This window comes from Diprion similis, chromosome 2 (genome assembly GCF_021155765.1).
Source record: "Diprion similis isolate iyDipSimi1 chromosome 2, iyDipSimi1.1, whole genome shotgun sequence".
Taxonomy (NCBI): domain Eukaryota; kingdom Metazoa; phylum Arthropoda; class Insecta; order Hymenoptera; family Diprionidae; genus Diprion; species Diprion similis.
In genome coordinates this window covers 15,028,074-15,047,420 of record NC_060106.1, presented here as the reverse complement: position 1 = coordinate 15,047,420, position 19,347 = coordinate 15,028,074, and the positions used below count along the sequence as shown (strand labels likewise).

General features: G+C 41.3%; 4 protein-coding genes across 5 annotated transcripts; all 4 read right to left on the bottom strand.

The window, feature by feature from the left end:
• Positions 1-4,975: 4,975 nt before the first annotated feature.
• LOC124415941 lies at positions 4,976-5,878 on the bottom strand. Its single transcript, XM_046896696.1, has 3 exons — positions 5,634-5,878; positions 5,395-5,542; positions 4,976-5,240 (listed from the first exon to the last, which is right to left on the bottom strand). Exons 1-3 carry the CDS (start codon positions 5,859-5,861, stop codon positions 5,140-5,142), a joined length of 477 nt encoding a protein of 158 aa, XP_046752652.1. The 5' UTR covers positions 5,862-5,878; the 3' UTR covers positions 4,976-5,139.
• Positions 5,879-6,489: 611 nt separating this feature from the next.
• LOC124415933 (proline-rich protein 2-like) lies at positions 6,490-9,127 on the bottom strand. Its single transcript, XM_046896686.1, has 4 exons — positions 9,114-9,127; positions 8,301-8,677; positions 7,880-7,946; positions 6,490-7,787 (listed from the first exon to the last, which is right to left on the bottom strand). Exons 2-4 carry the CDS (start codon positions 8,316-8,318, stop codon positions 6,556-6,558), a joined length of 1,317 nt encoding a protein of 438 aa, XP_046752642.1. The 5' UTR covers positions 8,319-8,677; positions 9,114-9,127; the 3' UTR covers positions 6,490-6,555.
• Positions 9,128-9,568: 441 nt separating this feature from the next.
• Positions 9,569-11,151, bottom strand: LOC124415944. Its single transcript, XM_046896699.1, has 3 exons — positions 11,012-11,151; positions 10,706-10,802; positions 9,569-9,864 (listed from the first exon to the last, which is right to left on the bottom strand). The coding sequence occupies exons 1-3, from the start codon at positions 11,024-11,026 to the stop codon at positions 9,620-9,622; spliced, it is 357 nt and encodes a 118-aa protein (XP_046752655.1). The 5' UTR covers positions 11,027-11,151; the 3' UTR covers positions 9,569-9,619.
• Positions 11,152-12,760: 1,609 nt separating this feature from the next.
• Positions 12,761-19,052, bottom strand: LOC124415916. 2 transcript variants are annotated; one of them, XM_046896643.1, is made up of 2 exons: positions 13,909-19,052; positions 12,761-13,643 (listed from the first exon to the last, which is right to left on the bottom strand). In XM_046896643.1, the coding sequence occupies exons 1-2, from the start codon at positions 19,036-19,038 to the stop codon at positions 13,380-13,382; spliced, it is 5,394 nt and encodes a 1,797-aa protein (XP_046752599.1). In that variant the 5' UTR covers positions 19,039-19,052; the 3' UTR covers positions 12,761-13,379. The 2 variants fall into 2 exon arrangements, with proteins under 2 accessions (XP_046752599.1, XP_046752600.1); XM_046896644.1 differs by having other exon boundaries at positions 13,503-13,643; positions 13,803-19,052.
• Between the last annotated feature and the right edge of the window lie 295 nt (positions 19,053-19,347).

The following is a 19,347-nucleotide window of genomic DNA, read 5'->3' as shown; positions in this document are numbered from 1 at the left end:
AAGAATACAGCAATTTCTGTGAGCCACCGTCCAAGTGCGATGACAAAAGCAAACGCACTTTTTTCTCTTGGCAGTGAGCCGATCAAAAAGAAAAAAATTCGTGCCAAATGCATTGAGCACTGCCCGATCATCTCGATTGTAGGTGTGAGTAAAATCGTTCTTGTATTCTCAAGGATAGACGATTAAGGTTTACAGTTGGCACGAAGGAATAGTGTGCATTCCTTTCTCTGTTGGCCGTGTGGATCCAATTACAGGATCGATAGTCCTTGAATTCGAACCGTGTTTGCTATTCCGTTTTGATAAATCAACAGACCGAGAGCCTGAAACATTTTTTGGCTGGCTTTGGCTCTAACTATAATATCATAAGATACCTACAATTATATACTCAATACATATCATCACTGTAAAGGACATTTCGCTATTTACTTTCAGTAGTTGTCAGGGTTTGAGAATTGCGCGTGGAAACCTTGAAAGAGCAATTGACATTGTTAACTTTACGAGATGTAATTCTGGCAGTCGGTTTATCGCAACCATTTCTCATACCTATGCAACGAGCAATGTGACATAGACCCGTAAAATGCAAAATATTGTGTAAAAAAACTGTTTTATCATATCTTTTAGCGTGCATTCCGATTCATGATCGATTATTTCATCCGCTGTATCACTGGGAAATTTTTTTTATTTATCTTATATCGTTTCGCGAAGGTCGCGGACTAGTCACAACCTGTGATAATTAGCTCATGACATTTCCATGCAAAACTACGGTTCTGCGATTAAACACGATGTTCTGGAGATGCATCCGATCATCGATGAATGCATGAATTTATAAATAGTCGGTGTCCTCCGGAAGCCGATTTCTTTCTTTTCATTTCAACTCAAAACAAAAATTATCTGGTGACCTATAAAATTTATTGAAATGGTTGCATAATAAATACAGAGATTTGTAATTCGAGTTATTTTATTGGCTATTTCTCTTGTTTTCCAACGAACAAACACGGTACCCCATTTTCTACATTGCAACATCAATGGCTTGGCATTTCATAGTCCTGGATTTAAATATAATATCTTAGTACTGGAACCGGCATTAAAGATCCATGTAATTAATCAATACTATATAGTTTCAACATGTCTAGCAGTTGACCAGATTTGTTCGTACTGGCCTTCTCCCAGATGACTTACATCGTCAAAACCTTTATTTTCTCTATATGTCTTCGGTAGAAGGTGCTTGTTCGTCAAATACTTTTGCCAAGGTGAGCTATGCGGCATGTGTACCTTTCTATACTTCCTAATAGTTTTTTTTTTTAAATTTTTTTTTGCGGCTTCTCAAGATATTCCCTAAGGTGCACCCATACGAACGTTTGATTACACAGATATCGTCGAGACGGCTGATGTTATTTTCATGACATTCCTACCGAACGATTACCCAATGCAACGGAATATAAATACGCCGTTTGTGAAATTCACTTCACCGGGCAGCAAAGTCACACCCACGTTTTTGTGGTAGGACTTGTGGTTTCGTTTGATCAGTCATCGAAATGCTCACAAAACATTGATTGTTCTTACCGTGCTTGTGAGAGCTAATTATTCCATCGTTTCAAATCACTTTGCAGACTGAGTACACGGCTTGTGGGAGCATCGTAGATTGCGGCTGCAACATACCGCTATGAAGACTTGACCTGAAAAGGTGAGCTCTGATCGTAGGTCGTGGTAGGTATACCGGACTGGAGCTGATCAACTGCGCACTTCACACGCGAAATACACATGGCTCTGAGTTGTTCAGAGATTTATCACTGCAAGATAAATAACGAATTTATTACTTTGCTTATTATACGTGTTACTTCGTTGTTGGGTAAGCGTAACTCTAAGGTGTGCTAATGGCCGAAGAATTACTCGCTGTTTGGATCCACTGTCGGATTTGACGAATGTATTTTTCACTTTTGTAGTACTTCTAATTACTGTACTCTTCGATATTGTGTTTATTAATTATCTCAAGGCAGAAGAAATTCATAAATTGATTATAGCTGACGCAATAATGTAATCATCTGTTTGCCAATTTTCGTTAGGATTCGTTAGGATCGAACAATCATCAATGTGGGTATGGTTAATGTTGTGAATTTACAATGCATGAACACTGGGCAATCAAAAGTTGAACTTTCGTTTCTCTTCATTTCGAAACTATAATTAAAAAATAATAGTTGTGACATTTAACTTTTAACTCTCAACTGTGCTATTTAGCTGGCTAACAACGTAAAATACGGTATCAGCGGAAAATTCAAAATCAAAATCCAGGTAGTCTATATTTTCTATAGTAAAACTCGCGAGTAAGTGAATTCAATTCTCTGTAACGTTTGTGTCGCTATATGTATAGTCATTACGACACAAACGTGTAAAGAGAATTGCAAATTAATAGGATATGAGCTCGAGAATTATTCTTCCATAATGATCGGCGTTAGAACGTTGTTTGATGTCCTTTCCCCTGTCAATGTTTCGTTTCATTGAACTCGATACTGCTATTATTACTGACAGGTAAATACATTTATTATAATTGTATTATTTAAATTTTTGTCTTTACCAGGCGTCGGAAACCAATTTATCCGAGTACCCTTTGGCACCGTTTGAACAGTCAGTAAACTCGACTTTTCGCATTTCGTTACGGCATGTATGTAAACATCTATAGGTAGATCATACATACGGTGAAAGTGACGTGCTAAACGAGTGTATTTGTTTGCTTACAAACTTGCATTATGCAATTGGCAACAAGCCTGAAAACCATCTAATGAATTCAAACGTTTCGACTCAGAACTATTTCACACAATTCACATACATCGTAATTATTACACGCGCTAATTCATTACGTCTGCGCCACCGTCGTGTTAAACACTTGCTTGACCCACTGGAATGATACCGCAACTGGGATTCGTTACCAGTTTCAGTTTTGAAATTGCGCGGTAAACACAATGCCGTCTTGTCGATCTTTTGACCATGATGTTTGGCTGTAACTCAGTTCGCGGTATGTTTAGAATCTTGACTCGATCCGGTGATTATCTGCCAAGGTATGAATAGAGCTCGTTGATGCAAAACCTTATACAGTTTTCGAAACACCTTATAGACGCATTAGTAATAGATTTTACATTTCGCACCTTTTACCCAATATTCAGGTCGCTAATCTGTTTGAACATGGTGCAAATGAATATTTAAATTGAAGAAATGAACTGGCTCTAAAAAATTGAACACCGTTTTTTTTACGCGTATTTAATGAGAGTTCAATGCTACCCTAGAAGATCATCTGCACGAGTATAGCTCAAGGCCACAAATGGAAGTTTGATAATTTAAAAAGTAGGTAAGAAATTTCTTGCTAATTATCTAAACTTATCATGTATACCTCATAGGACTAATTTATTATTCAAACGTCCACATCAATTTCACAGTAAATAAATTCTGCTCGCCTTGGTACCTTGCCGCAAAACATAAATATGATGAAAATATACATTTGATGTTTGTTAGCTGCGAGGGCGTTTTGAAATCGACTAATTTATTTTGTCCACTGATTGAGCAATGTTTTAGCCCAGGGATTTCACGTACGTACGTTCACCCATGCGGTATTCCTACTGCAGAATCGATTCATACACACTCTCGAATTATACCATCGTTATGGGTATGTCTCAGGCCCAAACTATACACGCGGTATTTAAATTGTGATATAATAATAATACTTAAGAACAAGACATTGCGCAGAAGAGCAATTAAATGATAACTAGGAGAATCCCGGTTGCGTGTCTAAACTATAATGTAGAGGCGAGGCGTTTCTTCCACATGTATCAGTACCAATTTTCGGACAGCAAGTTCAGACGTGGTAATAATTAATACCCTTCGCAACAAGACAACATGTTAAATTTATCCTCATTTTGCTAGTTTGGGTCAGATTTAATTCACCCATAGATTTTATGACGCAATACGCTTATTCTCTCGCACCTACTAGCTTTTATAAATAATATACACCATAAATATTTGAATGACCATGAACGGATGAGTTTCTAGAAACAAGGACAGACACCGTCTCACATATGATATACCGATTGAAAACAAATATAATTCATTTAATCATCGGATACGTAAAGCATGGATTGTTACTCAAATAATATGCCAATTAAACGTTGCAGCGATTTCATAATGTTAAAACTCTGCATGCTTGGATGCAGATGTGGACAGTTTTATGGGCGTTAAAGTTTGTGTAATTTAAACATCCTGTCTTTAATCACGATTTTAAGTCCATAACGCTGTTTCAATTCAATCGTTCTTCAGTAATTGGCACTTTCTTTCCTCCGTTGTTTATCCACCTGTAAAATATCCTCTGACGGACTGTCAAGTAATATCAGCATTTTTTTTAGTATTTCGAAAAAGTACGCACAATGGTTTTGATTTTTGCCGCCTTCACTGCTTAAAACCGCAGCACATTACACTGCACAGAAATCACTGGGGCATAATCGTGCACCCGAACTACCTTGTATTTCGCTTGTTGGCGCCTTGAACCTGTCGCTGATGGCCCCCAAACTTAACACACCAGTCTCGCATGTGTGCCAGTCAACTTGCCTACTGTCAGGCGTCAAGTCTTTCAGAATTGATGGAAATACATGAAAGAAATTCAACTTGAATTTGATTACCTGTATTTTTCAGAAATCAGGATCGGTGAATGCAAATTCAGTCCAGAATTTGTTTTAAATGCTTAAACTATAAGTTCTTCGTCATACTTGAATGTGCAATCACCATAAACTTACTTTGTATATCATCAAAACGGCAATAAAATAGTCTAACCTGTTTATCCTTACTTCAAGATTTTACAGGCATGTGAAGGACTTTGCGTACTCCATGACAGTTATTTTTTATACTTAAAAAGTGCAACGGTGATAGTTCGCAGTGCCAGTTGTAGATTCGGAATCGAATGAGATGAGATGTGCATGTTCAATCACAGTACATCTAAGAAAAAAAAGTATTTATTTAAGTATACATGGTGAAAGATATAATTAATAATACAAAAAGATCGTCCGTAGCTTCCGCAGTTTATATGTTATACATCCTTGGGCCTAGCAGGGTAGTCGATTATTAGAGAGTAATGAAACCAGTAGACATCAAATTTCATCTTTACCACCAGTAGTCTCCAAGCAAACTTCCATGGCCATAACCACCGTAGCCATACCCATGACCGTATCCATATCCGTGGCCATAGCCATAGTATGGATAGCCTGAAAAAAGTTATGAATGGGTATTTGTATGCAGTGCATTATGGGCTGATGAAATATTGGAAGACTTGTATATTGGAATATTGAAAAGAGGAAGAGGACATTCAATCGACAATCGAATTCTGATAATGCATGGATCAGACAAATGATGACTTACTGTAGGACGAGTATAAGCCATGTCCGTATCCATGGCTCGGGTAACTGTAACTGCTGTAGACTATAGGATGTGAATATCCGATGTAACCGCTGTGACCAGGGCGAGCTAATACCGTGCCGATGATGGTTGCCAGCAGAAGAAATGCGAACTGGTAAAGGAAAATCGTTCACATTGATATTGTTAGAATTTCATTCGCGCGAAATTTTACGAAGTAGTATTTCAATTGTCATTGTACTTACGATTTTACTTGAAGCCATGTTCAACCCGTGCGATTCACCACAATGCTTGATGAGATGACTCTTCTCGGAACCAACAGTCGTGGTTTGGGTGTCCAGTGATAGAGAAGAAAAATGTGAGGTTCTTTTATAGTATTCATGAAATCCTTCAAGCCCCTCTCCGTTCTCTGTGGAAAAAAAAATTTTCCTTCCTTTGTACTTGTGCATATCCGCGATAATAACAGCATGCATTGTTAGTGGTTGCAAAAGTTACGTGAATATGCGTGCATTATGAAAGAATACAAGAGTACCATGAGGAGTTGGTCGGGGTCGCTGATGCCTTGCCCCGCCCAATGCCTTGACATCCAAATATCTTCCCAGCACTCAATGAGGAATCGCTTGTTAACCGATGCCTGCTTACATGTCATTTCTCTTCACAATAGAAATCATATGTCAGCTCACGTAACTAGCTATTAATGGATTTAGGGGCATTTGAAAATTACCATCATCTGTCACCAATAACGTGCCACGCTAGTGGCTAGTTGCGCAATCAATGCACAAGCTAATTGCCAACGCTATGCGTTATTAGTTCTAGTCACAGAGTTTGTCGCCAAGCTATCAGGTCTTGCATGAATTTCAATCCATTTCCTGCATTGCGCATGGAGTTGCTGTGAGAGAATATTTTTCAATGTAATAGAGACGTCGAATGACAGTCTTGGTATTTAAGTATCTGTATTTAGGTATAACTCATTTCCGGCACTGCAGCAGCTATGAGTTAAATTTATTCTAGGTACACGAAAGGATAAGGTTGATTAAATTATGTATTATAAATGTATTTACATGAAATTGAGTAATATTAAATAATAAATTTATTGTCAAACTTTGTTTGTTCATCTTTTTATTATAAATTAAATTTATTGGATTAATGATAAATCAGAAATTTCATTTAAAACCTCAAACTCTTACTGGTGTATGTAAATTCTTCCGATGTGCTCGGCTGAAATTCATGATCTACGTTATCGATCGCCGGCAAGAAAAGCTTCACTTCATAGATTGAATTTGAAGCAGCAGGTAGAGGTGCTGCGGGATTTTCTGGACTGATAGCAGGTGTCGGTTGACTTAAAGAGGCCGCAGGAGAAGGCGATTCCTGCATGCTCTCTGTTGGCGCTGACGAAGGTGTAGGGGGCTGTGGAGGTGAAGGAGCCGGGGGAGCTGATGGGGGTGGTGGAGGGTTGTAATTACGGTTAGGATAGAATCCACCGAAAGGCTGTCTGTGCGAAAAGTTCCTCGTAAAGGTATCGTTGAAGAGATTATGGAAGTGTTCAGAGGGACGATAGCCGCTGTAAAAAGGTCGTTGATAACCCGCGGGGAAAAAGGGGTCGAGAAACGGTGGTGACAGATGATGCGGTCTCAGAGGGCGGTTATCTCCATACCCCTGATAATCCAAGGGTGGTAAATTCTGGTACGGATCCATGGGTCTATCTTGAAGTGGCTGCGAGATTTTTTCCTTGAAATCATGCGGATGTGGTCCGATATCTCCACCTGGTCTGAAGTAGTTACTGGGTCCTAACGGTCTGTCAAAAACGGCATGTCGGTATCTGTCAAAATCCATGCTAGGAAACGGGTTAGAGGGTGGTGACTGCGTCAAGATCTCAGGGTGTGCGAAGCCGTTTGGTGGCAGAGGATTTGGACCATGAAAGACCTCCGGAGGTCCTTGTGCTCCGGGTGTTTGTTTACCGTCCCCATTAACTTCAATATTTTCCTTCGCACTCGAAGTTGCTTGTACACCGGCGTTCTGTCTCGAGGGGGATCGGAACGGGTTGTAGAGCTCGGATCTGTAATAACCTGGATCCTGAATGTCGCTCACCCGGATCCTTGGCCTGAATGAAGGTCCGTAAAAAGTGTCAGAGTAACCGACTGGTCCTGAGACTGCATCCTGTGGGCTCGGAGGATAGTGGTAGTGGTAAGACCTTTCGTAGTGGTACGGATAAACTTGATTATCGAAATTTATCTCCGGACTTTTACCACTGACGCTCTGTGGTTGATTTGGAGTCCTCGGAACCGTTTGTTCCAAGTTGACCGCCGAACGGTTCGACTGTGCGCCTTGGAGTTCTTCAATGAGGGTAGGTGACAGAACCGTCTCAACGTCTTTAGCGTATTTTTTCAGCAGCTCAGAATCTGCAGATATAAAGATTAATGGGTCTCAATTATGTCATCGATCAATTTCACGTCATGGTATGCCAGTGGTAAAACTGGTTTTGATAACTTACCGGGAGGTTCCTTTGCTACTGAATGTCTCGAGAAGACACTCAGCCATAATGTTATGCATAACAGGATCTGAAGTAAGAGAAACAAATTCGATCTTAATTATCAACTAATTTTTATTCATATTCAGAAAACTCTAATCTTATTGTTAATTGCAGAAATGATACTATTTTCAGTGCACATCTTTCAGAAATTTCTACGATTAGTACCACTTTATACAACGGGTGTAAACTAAAATACATTTAATATTGGGAAAATCGTCAGTATAAGTTACACAACGCGCACGCATCTTTATCTCATCAAAACACTAACTACAAATCAATGTACTAAATAAAAATAGCCACTTTCTTCCTACGTGCAATGATGTCCCCGGTGATTTATTCAAATCGGATATTGAAATTGAGTAAATTGATCACTGCTACTCACCTGTGATGGGTATTGCATGGTGCTCTCTCCACGAAAGACTAAAGGGTTTACTCCTCGCTAGATGTCATTTATACTTTCTCCCCTGATTGTTACCGACTCCTTATGCGTCTATCTGGATTAAGGAACGGGGAGACATGGCATGTCGTTCGTCGTTAGTTCCCTGCTTCTCTACCTCCCATTGCACGCGTTCATGCAATATACACGCGGCATGGTATAGAGGAGATACGGGGTGTTAGCGGGCCACCAGGAATCACGGATTAAATGTAACACCAGATACTCATTGTGACTGAAAAGACGCATTGAACTCTTTGGTTCCCTGTCGATAATTCATCAGCGTACGTCCTTGTGATATTTGGTCAATCGACACTACTGCATAACTATCAGAAATCAACCAATTAACGGAAAGCGAGTTACTTGACTAAATCAGTTATCAAGTGTACGTTTCTTTGATCGTAAGCAAGAAAACGTTGCAGATCAGACCATCGTCTTGGTTTTTCCAATTTATACTTTGAATCTTTATCACAAAAGTTACAAAAAACATTTTTGATTCATTATTCTTGACTAGAGTAATTGCGAAAGTATCGCTTTTTTGGGTACTAAGAGACCAGTTTTTACAACGTGGAAGTGAACAAGGAACTCGATGGGTTAAATAATTCCTCATGATCGTTCACTCGGTCAGTTCAACAAACTGTCGGTTGCTACTGTAGGACTGTTGAAGCCCCTGATATGTTACGAAACAAACCTGTTTTACCCTAGTCACAATCTGTATAAGCTATCCGGTCTACAGTTTCAACCGAAAAGGTTGTCATTTACTTAATCTAATTGTTATATCTGCATTCAACACAAAAAAGAAAAACCTAAGTCGGTCCAAAATCCGAGAGGTTTTATTGGGGCGAACAGGTGGATCAAGTCAACCTTCACGGTTTCTCAGAACGGGAACTTTGGTTCGAATTGCGAAAATCTAAATTAGCTCTGGTATTACGAAACTAACTATTCAAGAACCCAGTAAATTGCAATATAGAAATAAAAGATCATAATTGGTAATAAAATTTGCTCATCGAAAAGCGTATAAATTGCACCTTATGTTTTTTGCTTTCGTGTACAAGAAACATTATAAGGTGACCAGCGTTGACTGAAAACTACGTAACTTTATAATACATAATAATTGCGACAGCAATTGAATCACTGGCGTGGCAAAATGTCTGCCAGTAAACACGGTGATATTTCAATTAAAAATTCGCCAAGTCAAAGAAAAAATAAATCGGAAGTGGTGTTCGCAAATAATAAATAAGGATTTATTTCATCACTTAAATTAAACACTACTGATAACCGACTGAATGGATCATGCCGACGACGCCTGGCGCCACGACGCCCGGATGACTGAAAATCTGCACAGGTGCTCCAGATCCCGGAGCCGGAACGATCGATGGTCTTCTCGAATTTTGACTCATGACCAGCGACGGTGCTGAGCGAGGATTGGCTGGTGCGTAGCTGGAGATTTGGCCGGCATTCGAGTTTCCGTATTTCGCCACCATTCCGCTGACGCTACCGTACGGTATTCCGCCTGTAGCATAAAAATGTATATAAGTAAGTATAACCGGTCATCCGGTGGTCTGTGATTATAATATGTATGCAACAACTTTCGATAATAATTGTCGTCACCGTCCTTCACGCAATCGGCACTCGACATGCCTAGTTTCCGTCTCTGCCCTACAATTCCGTTAGAATTTCCTGCTGTTTCGCAAATAATAGAGTAAAAAAGAAATGCAACTCTCACGTCATCTCACGTGATTCGTTAATTAGGAAAACGCGGGAAAAAACTTCACCAGTTTTACGGTCACAGTAACGCGGAGACCCACTAAGCCGGTTTATTTCTGGAATTTGAGTGCAATTTTTTATTGCACTCAATGACCGAACTATCTTCTATCACGCATCAATAATTGCGGGTAATAGAAGGATGAACTTTTTTTCAGATGTATTATTGCAATCCGATTGTCTTGCCTTAAAACATCTGTAATAATAACCTGATTACGATTCTTTTTCTAACTTCAAGACACAATAAAAAATATTTTAAGCACAATTATTTCCTTCCTGCGGGGGACTTGATCATGGCAATTGATGGACAAATTCCCTCCGCGAGTTTAAATACGTGGATTTACTTGTACTTGTATCCACATCCGAACGCCGATATGCGTAAGCAATATACTTGTTCGAGAGAAAGGATTAAAGGAACGCAGCGATCTCTGTTGAAGAAGTGGAGAAGGCGGCTACTAAACACCGGCTTAACCGAGTTGGCAGATTTCTCTTGGATTACAGCTGCTGCAGCAGCATTGCTAAGGCCCAAGGTAAACTGATTTCACGATATAGTTGCACGAGCTAACTAGCAGATGCTCTGTATACTTTACCATAGGCAAGTCCATTCGTCATTTCCACTATTCCAGCACTGTCTGGTCGAGCATTTACAAAGTTCAGGATGGCGGATGCCGTGACCAGGATAAGAATCTAAAACAATGGTTTATGTGTCAGTTTCGCAGAGTCCAGGCTGCAAACTTGGTCTGCGAAAGCCTACTATGGACATTTCCCAAATCTTGCTTCAAAAAACAGCAATTGTATTTGACAACACTGTAGCAAGGGTTTGCATGTTGAATTGAGAGACTTAGTACAAATATTTGATAAAGTGGTTGAATGATCGAAGAGCTGGCTGCACTTACCTTGTTGAGAGACATGCTTCACACCGAAGTTCAGAACGACTGAGCAAGAGTAAAACCCCGAGCTGGTAATATGAACCGAATTATATACTAGTTGAACGTATGACATCAGCCAATCAAAGTGAAGCAATTTTTTTCAAGATCAGGTGTTATTCATAGGTTTAGAATTTTATCGCAGCACAGTGTGCCGGCCTCCTTGACCTTGAGCCAGGCCCAGTTCCTCTCACAAGTCTAACACTCGGTTTCTGCTGCCAATATAGCCATCTGTGTGTATCAAGGACTCGTTGGATCGTGTATGCTGTACCTGAGTATACGCGTTGGCTTCTACGTTCGACACTCAATATGGCTGCGGTGATAATTAACTGACTTAAGAAATCCAAAGAGCCAATCAGGCAGGTTCATATTAATCCTGTCAGCTCGAACTCGTTGCACTCCATGTACGCAAATGAAGTGGAAGTTTCAGCCTCTTCACTGTTCGTTGGATTCTTCTAGAAACGAAATGCTCTTGGATTTACCTTTGGGCGTACCATCTGGTCGTACATGGTAGGAACGACATATTTTTATCTGATGGCTGAATGAGATAATGGCAATATCGATCCTTTTGTTCACCTGCGGTGAGAATGTGCTAATGAGAATTTATATGTAAGTGTTTGTGACCTTTGTTTTTACACGAAATTATTTGCATGTGGTTGTTCCAGATTATACTTGACCTTCGTTTTGGTAACCTGCATCTTCTGGACCAGGAACTTCTGTCTTACCAGGATATCCGACGAAAGTTTACTTCGACCTCGCATCATAAATATTGGCACTAGATTAATGATTTTCTCGAGTGTCAAAAACCAGGTCAGGGATTTCAAGCAAAATTGAGATCGACTGTTTGAATCGTAATTAGGTATATGCACGTAGACGTTGTCTCGCTTAGTACCAGTCGGGAATTTGCATGCAATTAAAATAATAAAGAAATTTAATAAAAACTTGGGTTTTATAATATGCGCAAAATTTCTCGCCAACAATGTGACCTCTGACAAAACCGGCAACCGCGGTCATTGCATGGGGATCAATTTTTGCAACATACAAAAGCCTTACCACGTCCAGTGATTCAAGTCCTTCTGCTGGTCACGACTGTCGCCTAATTGCATCATTGCTGCAAGAATTAATACCTTCTCTAACTACCTAATAATTACATCTCATTGCAGTAATCACGCGCTGTTGGCTCACCTATGACTATATTCTCAGGTTCGCAGGATCTTCGAAGATCGGTAGATATAGCTATATTTGATGCTGAATATATTTTTAAGGGTACCAGTGGCACAATGTTTTTTTTTTTTTTTTTTTTATGATTCGAATACCTGAATTTGCGGTATTAAACAGGGAAGCGTATGAAAAAAATTGTCAATGATCCGGATGTACCCTCGATCTTGACTGTGTAAGGGAGCCAAACTCAACGAGTGTCTTGCATCTGCAAGAATTTCGGAGATTTTTTTATGTTATTAGGCAAATAAGCGAAGTACCTAGTTGAACAAATATTCATGCTTCCTGGGAAACATGACTTTTAATTTTGTTCGATTCATCGAACGCTATACAGATTCGGGAAATTGATTGACAGTATTTTACACTACATGCAGTGGTAACCTAATCGGTTCAATGAAATCGTAAAACTATTTCCGGTTTGTGACTCTGTTGACAGAAGATTAACGAACCGACGATCTACGTAACAGTTATGTTGAATTCGAAAATGCATGACTATGAGAATGATGTTTATGTAACGTATTTTATTAATTATAACAAAACAGAATTCTCTATGTACAAGATTATAAATAAACGTGTAACGGTAACGAGTAGAATGGTGTACAAAACAGGTGAAACTCGAACTCAGTATATGTTGCATGACGATTAGATCAGCGGTAGTCAGCGGTGGATAAGAACTATTAACCCATACCTGCGTGTATATGATCATTATCGAACTTTTTACCGTATTTTTTTTCTCGTCAACAGCAGGATTTAGAACCATATTGTTTGACGGCGGAATATTTGAGAGATATTGAATAATTGTTAGGGTATATCAATTGCTTAACCGTGCAAAATGGGTATCACGAAATGCATAACGGAGTCGCAATAACAGCTGTATTATAATTTGATTAGCATAACGATTGACAAAGTCTGAAATGACTCGATTTTAAATTATTCAAGGTGCAACGACATCGATATAGTACCTTATACTTGCTACCGCTGCTGTAGTAATTAATTATGTCTTTTTCTTTACATCCACGAATGGCGAAATTTTACGGCCACGTCACGCTGTGAAAATTGTGTTAGGCACGGACTTTAAAGATTTGTTTAAAACAACACGGGCTCTGATATATAACTACAATCATTTTTTATCCTCGATGTAATAATAATTTCGCTGGCTTGGGTCCCTTATATAGTTCACCGTCAAAGGTTTCACCTCCTCTTCCTCCTCGGGTTCGTCATCTTCTTCATTCTGTTTGCTCCTTTCCTTTTCAGTGGAACTATTTTCGTACTCTGTACTCGGAGTTTCCTCAGTGATTGTATATTCTTTCCTTCTGTTGTCTATTTCCTTCATTTGACCCAACTGCGGAGGCATTTTTAGAAGCAAATGGCCCATGACGATGCTCTGAAAAATAAAGCAGATATTGTCTTGACAATATTTTCATATGGCAAATGGACTTGGTCATTTATCAAGGCATTCAGGGTGACAGCGATTGCAGAGTAACCAGGATAAATTTTAGGTGTTTCTCATTTCTATCTAGAAACTATCAAAAATGATAATTACACTTTCAGTGAATGTTGGTGTCTGCAATCCATGAGGTAGAGGTAAATATTTTTCGGTAGACATTCTCGGTCAATCGGGTGACCTCACGACTGCTAAGATAACTTACATCGTCCCTTGGTGAGCTATCGATATCGGCGTCCGACTCGGCATTTTGCGTTTTCACCTCATCAAATTTTTCGTATCCCTGATTCTTTTTTCTCTTCAGTTCTTCCATTTTGGCTCTCTTCAGGTGGAGCTCGTCCTCCAATGCCGATGGCCCGATGGTCGCATCCTTGGGAACGATTGAGATGGACGTCCGTTTCTTTCCATCCTTGTCGAGCGTTACTTTCATCCGGTAAACGTGTTCCGGAGTCTCTTCCATGGTCTCTGAAAACGTTTCGACGCTTTCATTCTTTCCCAGAGAATCATCTTCCGAGTTGGTTACTTCTGATGAGTTTTTTTTACGGTCTGGCGCACTCGTGTGAGGCTTCTTTAACTTGAGATTGTTACTGTCGAAGTTACTTGCTTTGGGCGTATTTTTATTCGAATGGGTTCCGTAGGCGGCATCCTGATTCGGGAAGGACGTCTTCGTGATGATCTCTTCCTTGGACACTCGTGAGCGATGCTCAAAGGTTCTACTTGTTGGTTTGGGATCTTCAATATCACGATCTTCGACAACAGTCGTTGAAGGCCTTTTGGTTATAGCCAAGATTTTTTCGACCATATTACTTCTGGTCGGTGTACGAGTACCAACAGTCGGTCGTTTTCTTCGGCGTGACAAGACAGTCGCTGATGCCGTTGACTTCTGTGCAGCTTTCTGAGTCTCAGACACGTTTGGAGCATCTTTGGAGTTACCGCGTTTCCGTATGACAAACCTACCCGATGTTTTGGGTAATAATATTCCAGGTTTTTCAGTTGTGGTCGTGGTCGTGGATGTCCATCGGACCCTCGGAAGAACCGTACTCGTGGTAATTTGGCGTTCTTGTGCCCTGTAGAGAGGTGTCCGCCTAGTGGTATTGGCTCTACCTTTCGGTTTCAATGGTCTTCGTGTCGTCGTCGTCGTCGAGGTTGATGTTGTTTGTGTTTTTGATATTGCAGGTGCTTCAGTGAAAGATTTTAAACTTGGTCTGAGGGTAGGCCGGTCCCTGACAGGTGTGGCTTTGTAACGAATAACTAATCTTGGCGCCGTTGTGATATTTTCAGGAATAATTTTCGGATTAGATAACCGTTTGGTGTTCTTCAAATCAGCGAGAAGCGGTTCACTCGATACCATCTTTTCGGTTGTCGGAATTGGAGTAATAATTGCAGGTGCAGGTTCACCGGTGGTCGGAATATCGGTTTCAAAAGCAACCGTGGGCTCAATTGAAGATGCTTCATCGGCTTCCTTCAAAAACTTCAACACCGATTCTCTTATTTCCTTAGGCTGGGCGGTGGTTATAGGCGCACTATTAGAAAATGGCAATTTGAATTGATTGGAACTGTATTTACTGCTGAATTTAGCAACTGGCCGATTTTCTGAGCTCACTTCCTCGTTGTCGTGTCCTTTATTCCTTCGCGAATTCTTCTTGTAGCTTATACTCGGTACTTTGTAGCGCTCCCATGGGTACGTGAATCTTGCATTATTTTTTGAAGACGAAGTTTTTCTTTCTTTCTCGTCGAATTCATCGTCGTCGTAGATCGGACTGTAGCCTATCATTTTCCTCAACATATCGCGTTCCTTTCGCCTCTCTTCGGCCAGTCTTTCCCGTTTCTCCCAAGGATATTCGTATCTTTCTGAACTATGGCCTGAGTGATCTTCCTCTGCTGCATCCTCTTCGTCGTCCTCTTCGTCGTGATACCTTCCGAACGTGAATTTTCCGTTCTCGGAACTCTTATCAGCTTGATCTTTCTCATCTTCGTCAAAATCATCGAAAAAATATCGTTCGTCTTTTATGGCCTGGAAAGGGGGATGATAAAATGCTGGCTTGTTAATGCGAGGTCCCAACTCGGAAAATTTATCATCCTCAAAACTCTCAAACGGCGAACTTGGGCGATTGTTGTATCTGAAAAAAGTCATTTCAGGATCCTTTTGCGGTGAACTTTTCTCCTCACTTTCAGAATCATCCTCACTTTCGTCCGAGGAGTCTGAATTCGGTTGCGTATCACTGGAATATTTAGGATTCTCTTCGTCGGATGATTCTTCTTCTTCTTCGTAGGAATCATTTTTCGGCTCTACATCGTGGTCCTCATCCTTATCCTCCTCCACAACTTGTTCCTCGTTAGATTCCTCATCTCGAATATTCTTCGCCTCGCTCTCTGATCGGCCCGATTTTGGCTTAACGGTAAAGCCATCGTCGAATCGAGGAACATCTGTTTTGAAAAAACTATCCAAATTCCCATGCCCGAAGGTCTTGGTTGGTGTTGCGAAGTCCATCACACTCGGCGTCGTTTCCTCCTGAACATCTTCGTGAACATCATATTTTCTAACCATTTTCTCCGGCTCAACAGTAGCGTTTTCTTCCTCATAATTCTCCGTACTCTCGTCATCTTCCTCTATTCGTTCCGGTTCAAGGTCTGTCGTACCAGCTTCGTAGATCTCGTCAGAAGATTCTGCACTTCCAACTCGTGTTTTCCTCTTTCGAGGCATTGTATGAACGCTCTCGTGAATCTCACCTGGCTTCGCCACTTGTTCCGAGAGAGTTCCGATCCTATCAGGATTTTTCAGCGCCTCGATCTTCTCAGATTCTGGCAATTGTTCCGAGCTTGGTGTGGACGTGGTAGAAGCCACTGCTTGAGTCCGTCTTCTGACGATTTCAGTGTACCTTGGCTCTTTTCTCCTACCGTCGATCACTGCTGAGTTTCGTTGAGCAGTGATAAACTCTCCGTGCCTTTCGGTGCTTGTTTCATCCTTTGAATTTCTCGATCTAGTCCTGACAACGTAGGCAGGTCTATTCTTACGAGTAACAGGCTCTTCTGTGGTTGTCGTCGTTGTAGCTGCACTGGCAGCAAGATTGGTCTTCCGCTTTCGTTTAAGCCTTGGACTCGCTGTTGTCGCGAGAACATCACCGGGATTTCCGTTTCGCTTGCCCCGTACTTTCACGTTATATTTGCTGGCATTCATCTCCGAGTCATCTGAACTGCCACGGCGATTATCCAGGCTCCGTTTATGGACCGTAACGGTTCTGAAATAGCCGATAATCTTCTGGTCGCCATCCCTCATCGGCCTCTCGGTTCTGACTCGAGTGTTGTACGAAACTTTCGTAGTTCTATATGGCCGAAGTTTGGGTTTATTGACGAGCTGAGGCGGCGGAAGTAGACCGACGATACTCTCGTCGGATGGGCTTGCCGTTACACCCATCGAGTAAAAACTCTGCTCTCTTTTTCCATTCGGCATCGGAACGCGATTCGATGTTTTCACGTTCCTCGGACTCGTTGCATCCGGATTGTGGCCTGCGTTTGGTGATGGAATCGTCACTTCCGTAAAGGGGGGCACCGTTGACGCTCCAAGGAATTCGTACAAGCTCGCCATATTTTTTATCGTCCCCATAACATCCTCATAAACTTCTTTTTCATACGGTGTTACGGACTTGGTTTCGGTCGTCTGCATTGTGGCCGGGTCAAGTATCTGATCCGGTTTACGTTTCCTATTTCTTCTCGGATCTCTCTGCGGTTTCTCATTCAATGATTCTATCAATTTAGCGTTATTAGCGTTGTTGCGTTTTCTGGTCCTCGGTTGAACGGAAGCTTTCACGCCTGTGGCTTTCGCTTGGTTTTGGCTCTTCACTCGCCTTCGGCCACTGTCCATTCTCTTAATCGTCGTCGTTTCCGGTCTTCTCGATTGAGCAGGATGCCTTTCGTCTAGTTCCGGTAATTCTGCGATCTGGGCGGCAAATTTTATGGGATCCAATTCGGTTGGTCGAGTCGGTTGAATGATCTGCTTCTCGAAAAATAAGGGATTGTCGAAAGGGTTCTCTCCGAAATATTTCGCTTTGTAGCAGTCCAATTTATCGCCCAGACCTCTCAGGCGGGGTAAATTTTCCTTTGGGCCCCTATTCGGTACGGGTTCCTCCTCTTCGGGAAGAACTTCGTCGAGACTCGGATCGACTTCCTCGCACTCTACGTACCTATCTCTGGAGTCATAAAATTCCATTCCTCCAAATGTTTTTTTCGGAACCTCTTTAGGGTTTATGATATACTGCAACGGAGACAAATTCGACACTTTGGAATTTTTATAGAAGGGATATTTCTCATGATCAATACTGGCAACAGTGGTTGTGGGATAATTCACGACCTCGTTAACGTCCTGAATTTCGTCCAGGTAGTCTAGATCCGGATCTTCGATTTCAACCAGCTCTTCACGTCTGGCTTGCTCATCCTCATTTTCGTCTTCATCTTCGTACTCTGGTTCTTCCTCCGTCTTTTCATCCTCTTTCACCGAATCGTGATCTCTGTCTTCGAATCTAGTTTCGATTTCTTCGTCGATAACATCGCTGGCTATTTTATGAGACGCGTTGAGCAAATCTTCATGATTCTTTCCATTTTCCGAGTTATCGTTCCTCGGGAATCCGTCGTGCTCTTTACTTTCGCTCAGAAAAAGTTCTTCTCCAAGTGCAAGAGAATCTTCCGTCATAGATTGGCTATTTTCACGAAGTACCAGATTTCTTTTCCGTCTCATTATCGCCCTCCGCGTACCTTCGACATCGCGGTGCTCCGTTGATCCTTGATCGTCCTCGATAGTGAAATTAAATCGATTCCTTATCTCGTGCGCAATAACAAAATCGGCGATCTTCTCCTCGCTCAATGCTGATTCGTCAACGCTTCGCTGGCGTCTCGAAGATCTGCGATTATGCGGCACGTAGAGAGGATCGGCATGATCGGCAGGCTTGTAATATCCAATTTGCTCGGCGTAATTATCTCTGCCATTTGGCGGAGGTGGCAGAAGCTTAGAGGCGGGAAATAATCTCTTTCTATCAACAGCATGTTGAGCACCACCACGAAATGCCGATGATTCTAAGCCTACAACCTGGACTAAGCCGTTGTGTTTTATATTGTTCTTGTTAGCGTTAAATTTTTTTCCATTGCCTTCTTTCGCCGCTTCGCTTTCCTGCGTTATGGTTGAATAGCCGGCGACATTGGGATATAAATTCAGTGTGAAATCGGAATATACGGACTTGCCCACAGTCGGCGGTTTCATGATAGTGAAATCCTCCACGTTGGCACTCTCACTTTTTTTCCCATTGTAATTCCTATTCTGTTGGTTCTTTAAAAAATTCAACATTTTTGTATATCTCGAGTCAGACGCTGACGTCAAAGGATTTTCCTGAGTCAAATCCGCCCTACCGATCGCCTGATTATGACGATTCGTTGTCGAACTACTCCGGGATGAAGTATAACTTGCAGGATCATAATTCTGGTGCCTAACAGCTGCTTTTTTCGCTGAATCAAGATACATTTTTTCCCAACGAGACGAATCCGTCGGCAGACTGTATTTCCCGTAATCATATTGATTCGGTGAGTTCGTAATCAACGAGTGAGTCGGTGTGCTAGAAAAGGAAATGTCTTCGTAGCGTGATGGTGTCGGTTGTAC

Excerpts from the sequence above, each read along its gene's own strand:
- LOC124415941 (XM_046896696.1), bottom strand. The coding sequence starts at position 5,861 with ATGCATGCTGTTATTATCGCGGATATGCACAAGTACAAAGGAAGGAAA. Across the intron at positions 5,543-5,633 it reads ACATGGCTTCAAGTAAAATC|TTCGCATTTCTTCTGCTGGC; the intron begins GTAAGTACAATG and ends TTCCTTTACCAG. Across the intron at positions 5,241-5,394 it reads TGGCTTATACTCGTCCTACA|GCTATCCATACTATGGCTAT; the intron begins GTAAGTCATCAT and ends AACTTTTTTCAG.
- LOC124415933 (XM_046896686.1), bottom strand. Across the intron at positions 7,788-7,879 it reads AGTAGCAAAGGAACCTCCCG|ATTCTGAGCTGCTGAAAAAA; the intron begins GTAAGTTATCAA and ends TTATATCTGCAG.
- LOC124415944 (XM_046896699.1), bottom strand. Across the intron at positions 9,865-10,705 it reads GACGAATGGACTTGCCTATG|GCGGAATACCGTACGGTAGC; the intron begins GTAAAGTATACA and ends TTTATGCTACAG.
- LOC124415916 (XM_046896643.1), bottom strand. The coding sequence starts at position 19,038 with ATGTTGAATTTTTTAAAGAACCAACAGAATAGGAATTACAATGGGAAA. Across the intron at positions 13,644-13,908 it reads ATAGCTCACCAAGGGACGAT|AGCATCGTCATGGGCCATTT; the intron begins GTAAGTTATCTT and ends TTTATTTTTCAG.